General features: G+C 37.3%; 2 protein-coding genes across 2 annotated transcripts in view; one reads left to right on the forward strand and one right to left on the reverse strand.

The window, feature by feature from the left end:
- Positions 1 to 8,351, forward strand: part of PLEKHH2 (pleckstrin homology domain containing, family H (with MyTH4 domain) member 2) — a 128,342-nt gene that overhangs the window by 13,684 nt on the left and 106,307 nt on the right. The window contains exon 2 of the mRNA XM_006839406.1: positions 6,349 to 6,411. Within this exon, the coding sequence (XP_006839469.1) occupies positions 6,349 to 6,411 (63 nt within the window). The remainder of the gene's footprint in view (positions 1 to 6,348; positions 6,412 to 8,351) is intronic.
- Positions 4,074 to 5,018, reverse strand: LOC102814284 (C1GALT1-specific chaperone 1-like). Its single transcript, XM_006839405.1, has one exon. It carries the CDS (start codon positions 5,016 to 5,018, stop codon positions 4,074 to 4,076), a length of 945 nt encoding a protein of 314 aa, XP_006839468.1.

Consider the following 8,351-nt stretch of genomic DNA (forward strand, 5'->3'; position numbering starts at 1 on the left):
CCAAGATCCATTGGACATCAGCAATGATATCCCTCGTTCCACGGCCTCTTTTGATTCCGGCTTGAACCTCTGAAGTTCTCTGTCAATGTATGATTGTAGCCGTTTCTGTATTACCTTTAGCAAAACTTTACTCGCTTGGGATATCAAAGAGTTTTGTGGTGGTCGTTGTAAAATTAGATATAACAATTGTTGTTGTTGTTAAGTGCCGTCGAGTTGGTTCCGACACATAGCAACCCTGAACAGGGTTTCCGAGGCTGTAAATCTTTACGGGAGCAGAAAGCATCATCTTTCTCCTGCAGAGCGGCTGGTAGTTTTGAACTGCTGACCTTGCGGTTCACAGCCCGATTCGTAACACTACGCTACCTACCAAAACATCTTTTGTGTATATGTACAATTTAGTGGCATCAAATGCCTTGTTTAAACTGTTGCCACTTCTTTCACATTCAGTGCTACCTTTCCCATCCCCATAAGTATCTGAACATATATCTGTTCTTGTCATTTTATACAAGTGTTGTTGTTAGGTTTTGTTGAATCAGTTTCGACTCATAGTGACCCCATACACAACAAAATGAAACACTTGTCCGATCCTGCGCCATCCTCACTATTGTCATTATTCCTGAGCCCATTGCTTCTACCAGTGTGCCAATCCATGTCATTGGGGCATGGATGGTCTTCTTTTTTTTCAATGACCCTTTACTTTACCAAGCATGATGTCCTTTTCTAGGGACTAGTCCCTCCTGATAATATGTCTGAAGTATGAGAGACAAATCTGGACATCTTGGCCTCTAAGAAGCATGCTGGCTGTACTTCTTTCAACACAGATTTGTTTGTTCCTCTGGCAGTCCATGGTGCTTTCATATTCATATTTAATACCATAAATCATCAGTTCTTATAAAAAAAATTAGAAATAGAGCTACCTCTAAAAACTCAGTGCCATCAAATCAATTCTGACTTATAGCGACCCTGTAAAGTGGTCCTGACTTACAAAAAGTGAGATTATATAATATTTGTACTTTTGTTATTGACTTATTTTGCTTAGCATAATATCTTTTTCTATATATGTATACATAAAGGCATATGTATTTATTCTTAAATACAAGAAAATACAAGTGGCAGCCCACTGTCACATTCTTCTAAATCTTCCTTTTTATGTTTAACAACGTAACTTGGAGATCATTCATAACAGAGCACAGCTGTCCTATTTAAGATTACACATACATCTCACTCTCCCACTTGCACCACTTTAGTCTGTTCTACTTCAGTCTACAACACTCATTGCTTTCTAACACACTGAGCATAATATCTTCTTGCTTCATCCATGTTCCAAGATGTTTTGGAAATCCATCTTTCTTTATGGCTGGCATTCCATTGTATGCTCATACTACATTTTGTTCATCTGTTAATGGACACTTATGTGACTTCTATTTTTTGGCTATTATGAATACTACTGTGATGAACATAGATCTGTTTGTGTGTCTTCTATTAGATTCCTACTAGTGTATATATATACACCAAGAAGTGGAATTGTTGGCACCCTGGTGGTTCGGTAGGATAAATAACGGACTGATAATTGCAAGGTTAGCAGTTCAAACCTACTGCCGCTCTGAGGGAGAAAGATGAGGCTTTCTGTTTATGTTGATGTTTACATCCTTGGAAACATTGTACAGGGTAGCTATGAGTCAGAACTGACTCATGTCAGTGCATTTTTAAAGGCAGCTGTATTTCTAATTTCTTGAGGAATCACCATACTGTTTTCCATAATAATGTTACCATTTTACATTCCCACATACAATGAATAGGATTCTTTCTGTTGCCTCAATCCTTACCATTTGTTTTCTGTTCTCATTTGCGTATTTTAAACTAAACCATGCTAGCTAGCTTAGTTACTTATGAAAGCAATGAATGCAGATGGTAGAAATATGTTGCTTTAAAAATTTCTGTAAAACTTTTGCTATTAATTCAGCAAGCATATTTAACCCATAGTCATCGGACCTCTATTAAGCATTAGATACTATGTTAGATACTTTCCTTTTTATTCCTCATATCAATAAGAAGTATTAAATAATTTTATGGATAAAAAGTCAAGACTTTGAAAAGTCAAATGATTTTCCCATCATTATATAACTAATAAGCACTATGATCTGGATTCAGATTTAAGTCTTCTGGTAGCATAGTGACTATGAGTCACGCTGCTAACCTCAAAGCCAGCAGTTCGAAACTACCAGCCCTTCTGTGGGAATTCTATGCAGGGTTGCTATGAGTCGGAATCGACTCCATGGCATACCACCACCAAGTTCAATGATCTTCCACTTTCCCCTATTTTAATATTTTAAGGATATCCCCTTTTTATTAAGAAAACAAAAATGACATTTTAAATCTGTGCTTTTAACTTACCCATTGTATTCAAAGATGAATAATTTTCTTGTCCAGCAAATTTAGCCTGTTTATTTAGTCTTAATTGAGTGCTCAGCTCCTAACCAAAAGGTCTGCACTTCAAATCTACCAGAAGCTGTACCTAAGAAAAGACTTGGGGATCTACTCCTGGAAAAATTACAGTCTAGGAACTTGGCCTATGGAGCATCTGTAATCTGTCCTGTTGGGTTGCTCTGAGTCCAAATTGACTTGATGTTGCAACAACCACCTTTGTAACACTACATCCCAATTCCTATGAAATAATATGTGTGTGTAGGTATGCTTTTTATAATTAAAATGATCATTTTTTTCCTCAGGATGCTGCTTTCTACTAAGTTTTGAGAATTTTAATGCATGACTGGTATGTGTAAATTACAGAGCTGTGAAGGATATAAAGGTATTCACACATGAATTCTGTCTTCAAACAATTTATAGTATAATTGGAAAAGAAAAGTACAAGATTTAAAGTGTCACAAGAGCAGAAAAAAGTTATTTGAATGGTGATGTATGGCAATGGTAACTAAAATGTTATTGTCACTGTTAGGTGCCATTGAGTTGGTTCTCATTCCTAGTGACCCTATGTACCATCCCCACATTTGGTGCTATGTTTGAGTCCACTGTTGCAAACAATCTATCTTTGATGCATTGTTACATCAGTCTATCTGGTTGAGGTCTTCCTCTTTTTTGCTGACCTTTATACTATCCTTCTTAAGGAGCTCTGGTAGTGTAGTAGTTACGAATTGGGCTGTGAACCTTAAGGTCAGCAGTTTGAAACTACCAGCCGCTCCGTGGGACAAAGATGAGGCTCTCTGCTCCCATAAAGATTTACAGCCTCAGAAACCCTGTACACAGCTGCTATGGGTCAGAACTGACTTGACGGCACTTTAAAACAACAACACTATCCTTCTTATATGCAGTGCTTTACAGACGACAGACATTTGACATTATAATGTGCCCCAAATTCTCCTGGTTGTATAATGTAGTTACATTGTAGTGATGTCAACTCTCAGCATATACTGGAGGGATGTTGTGTGGCCTGTGTCTGCCATTGGCCTTTTGGTTCACTAGACAGAAGAGACAATGTATGTCTAACTGCTTCTACATGTTTTAGTCTATAACAATAATTCTTAATAAAATGCTTTTAGATAATTGTACTTGCTTACTAAAAAATATTTTCATCAAAATGTAAGATCCTATGAGATTCAAAGAATGCTCTGGGGAATGACTATTTACATATCAAAACTTTAAAACCTTTCCAGAGTCTAGATCCTGTGATAGACTGCCTTTTCAAGTCATGGACTTGAAACTCCTGGACCATTTGTGGCAACAATTAGTTATTCTCCAGCTTTACTAGCCAATAAAAATATGTGAAATTGAAAAATTTCCTAATAGCCAGCCACATTAACAGAAGGACAAAGAAAAATATTTTATTTAATGCAGCATGTCCAAAATTGTTTCAATATGTAGTCTATATAAAAAACCGACAAGTTATTTAACCTTTTTAATACTAAATCTTCAATAATTTACCTATTATTGAATGAATTGTATTTTACATTTACACTATATCTCAAATTTGGAGTAGCCATATTTCAAGTGCTCAAAAGCTAAAAGTGGCACATGGCTACTTTATTGGATGGTACAGTTCTATTACTCCCCAGCCCTCAGTCATTTTCTGAACCACGTGGGGGTAAGAAAATCAGCGTGTCATTGAAATGATGTCCAAATGCCCTAAGCCGATATACTCCATACATCATTACTTCCATCTTTTGAGGAATCAGTCCACTAAAAGTGATAGCCATATCTGAACAGCAGCTTTCTACTACATGCCCAGGATTATTAGATATTGCTTCATTAATAAGATACCCAATTGTTTCTGTATTAAATATATCTCTTCCTTCAGAATCCTCTGCATTTTCTGCAAGAACTCCTGCATATTTCAAACAGATGGCCAGCTGCATATCTCCAGATAACTTCCAAATCATACTTTGGTCATAACAGATATCAGAGCTGAGAACTCTGTTAAGTCTTTTCATCGACTCCATACTTAAAACAATGCCTCCTTCCATTGCTACATATTCTAGGTCTCCAGATTTTACAGTGTGGCCCAGATAGAAAGGCTGTGTTGCGTTCTTAAGAAACAAAAAATACTTTAAGTTTTCGATGACAGCAAACGTAGTGGGACGTACAAGAAAGAACCAACTGTAGTTATAGCCGTAATTTTCAAAGACATATTTGTATGTTTCCTTCATCCGCAGCCAGATGTCATCTGTTTCTATATTTAACAAACCATCATTTTTAGTACCGTAGAACCCAGCACTGTCACAGTGTTTGGTCCAGGTATCTTTCAACGTAGTATAATAACTCTCATACATGGGTTCTTCCAGTACAATACAGTAAACACGGAGACTTTTGCTAATCATCATGCGTTGTACTGGTGACATTTTAAAAAAATCTTCTCTAGCAGGTGCGCGAAGGTGATGGTGCTCATGCTTTTGAACTTTACCTAACTGTCCAAAGTTAATTTTGCCAAACACCGTTATCAAAACATAGGAAATGCTTCCGAGCAGCATACCCTTAAAAAACGATGCCCTGTTATTGGAAATCATTTTTCAGGCGTTGAGAACAGTGCGTGTGGAATAAATGCAGCCTGGATCTGGTCCCTCTTGCTACCCGTTTTGAGCTGGCTGCTGCTCTTCCTGTAGGGATGCTCTAGCTGCCGGAGGTCGCTACTCTATGGTGGGCTTGGGAGTCCAAGGAGATCTTGGTGATTGTTAGTTTGAGGTGGACCGGAAGTTTTGGGCGTGTCAAGTGTTTGTTCTTGTTGTGTGCGGTAGAGATGGTTGTGACCCATAGCAATCCTGTATAGGGTTCCCCAGGAGCTGCTGGTGAACTTGAACCACCAACCTTGTGTCTTAAACCTACTTTGCAGTCCAGTGCATTAACTCAAGGTTGGTACTTGGGCGTCTCAAGTACCATCAGATAATAAAATTGAAAAAGTACGTAGATGGAGTCACAGATAGCTCTCAAATTGTCCAAATGTCAATATGTTTTATAAAGCATATGCAAACACGAGTTTCTGAGTGGCGCGAATGGTTAAGTACATCATGATTAACCAAAAGATTGGCTTTGGAACCCACCCACAGGTAACTGGGAAGAAAGGCCTGTGATCTGCACCCAAAATGCCACGGCCTTGAAAACCCCATGGAGTGCTACTCTACTCTGAAACTCATGAGGTCTCCTTAAATCGGAATCCAAATGAGATTTTTAAAAATTATTTAATGAGATGACTGCAGGGGGGAAAATAATTGAGACTGAGTTTTGCATCGCGGTTTGTAGATTCAGTACCTCGTACACATTACTTTTATGAGTCCTGTTATTGTACTTTGCTTTTGAACATTTTATTCTCTTAACTTAAAAAAAAAAAGCATGTTAAGTTTCAATCCGCTGTGTTCTGTGATTCTGTGGATTTGTGTATGTATGTGTGTGTTTTTAATCACAGTCTTGTTTGACCAATTTATAAGGTATGACACCACCTAGAGTCTTGATTAAGCATACCCCTTGTATATCTCATGAGACTACACCACTTCCCTAATTTCATTGTGACTTTTTGATCACATCAAATATAATATTTGAGGTCTTATTTTTCTTTGGGATTTAATTTATTATTATTAATATGTGCTGATCAGTAATTTCTAATTTTCAATTTCATGCAGACAATTCTAGTGATGAATACTCACATGGTATGTGCTACAGGTATTCTACCTTTGGCATTTTTGTTTGATCCGTTTTTAAATGTTTAGAACATTTAGTGTGCTCATTGTATGCAATTCATATCCAATAAAGTACTTAAAATATTTTAAAGTAAATGTTGTGAGATGTTAAAGTCCCTGTGCAAATGGCAAAATGTGAATTGTTTTTATCCCACTCATGTTACAGATGCAGCAGCTTGAAAGACAAGTTATTGATGCTGAACGTCAAGCAGAAAAAGCTTTTCAACAGGTAGAGTACAACTTTAGTTGAACACATTTTCTTCCTGTACCAGCATAGATTGGTTTACCCCAGATAGGAAGATAGTTCTCAGTCCTCCTCTACAACCTATCATATCCGTTGTTGCTAACCTTGATCCATAAAGAAAACGAAGAATCTATGTTACCCATCAACCAGTATTCAAGAGGAAACAACACACATTAGGAAGCTTCATCTTCTGAGAAAATCAAATACTTGATGATAATCCTAACTATATCTATATGTAAATATGGGCTAGGGAAAACATAACATTTTTATATGTTTACAGTTATTGGGAGGAAAATACACCTCAACAGTAAAAAGATAAAATAAAAAGCCTGATATGAAATAACCCAGAATTTAAAGAGAACATCATTTAAATTGTAGAATTCGAAATGATAATTTTCCCTCTATAGTTTCATAGTTTCTAGTTTTTGTTTTTTTCTTTTAAAAATGGTTTCATCAGTTAATCCTTCTGGATCTCATGTTTTGGACTTTTCCAGCAATAAAATGAGTGGCTCAGATTGACCACCCAGTTCTAAAGTTTATCTAATGATCCTAATAAGTGCATAGTTCCAGATTTCTTATAATGATCTCTACCAAATTCAGTTGAGTCAATAATTTCCAAAGGTTTATATTTAAAATTATTTTTTCAAGAAGTGACTATTAAATTTCTTATACTTCCTTTAAGCTTGTCATGTTTTCACCCTTCAGTTTGAATACTACTAAATCTTGTTTTTACCTGAAAATTTAATTTTACATAATAGATTGTTTTTGTGGCCTAACAAATTTCTAACTAAATAAAATCTAACCTAATCTTTGGAATCCTGGTGTGGCACAGAAGGATAACGCACCAGACCGCAAGGTCAGTTTGAACTGCAAAGTCAGCGGTTCAAATCCACCAGCCGCTCCTTGGAAACCTTATACAGGGTCACTATGAGTTGGAGTCATCTCGAAGGCACTGAACAACAACCACCACCTAATTCTTGATTTTAATAAATTGATTATGTTTGAAAAATTTTTGTCACGTTGTTGTGGAGAAACCATGAGGAGGGTAGAAAATATTCCAACCATGAACAAGAATAGTGAAAAGTATAATGAACTGACCTCTGAACTACAAAATCACCAACTTCAGTAGTCAACTCATGGCTACTCTAACCTTCAGTTACTTTTTCCTCCACCTACCTTCACACTAAGGAGCCGTGGTAGCACAGTGGTTTAGCATGCAGCTACTAACCAAAAGGTCAGCTGTTCAAACCCACCAGCCATTCCACAATTGAAAAATGTGTCACTTTCCTTCCAGAAAAATTACAGAATCAAGCCTTAGAAACCCTATGGGCAGTTATACTCTGTCCTCTAAGATTGTCCACAAGTTTGAATTAACTGGATGGCAATTTGTTTGTTTTACCCCCACATTGGATTATTTTGAAGCATACCTCAGACATCATATTATTGCCTCCAACCATGAATGTATTAGCAATAAATCTCAAAGTACAGACTTTAAACATCATAACAATAGTACCATCATCACTCCAGATGTTACCAATCATTCTTCTGCTTATCAGAAATCTACTCAGTATTCAAATATCCCCAAGTATCTTCTTTCATTCTTTGGGGATCAGGTAGGACTAAGGAGTTGAGGACTATGGTTAGGTCTAGACTAGGCTTGTTGTTGTTAGGTGCCATCAAGTCAGTACTGACCCATAGTGACCGTATGCACAGCAGAACAAAACACTGCCCGATCCTGGGCCAGCCGCACTACTGTTGCCACGCTTGAGTCCATCTATGCTGCCACTTAGCCAATCCATCTCATTGGGGGTCTTCCTCTTTTTCTCTGACCTTCCACCTTATCAAACATGATAACCTTCTCCAGCGACTGGTCCCTCCTGGCTATATGTCCAAAGTATGAGAGACGAAGTTTGGCCATCTTGGCC

The sequence above is a fragment of the Chrysochloris asiatica genome, unplaced genomic scaffold (genome assembly GCF_000296735.1).
Source record: "Chrysochloris asiatica unplaced genomic scaffold, ChrAsi1.0 scaffold00024, whole genome shotgun sequence".
NCBI lineage: Eukaryota > Metazoa > Chordata > Mammalia > Afrosoricida > Chrysochloridae > Chrysochloris > Chrysochloris asiatica.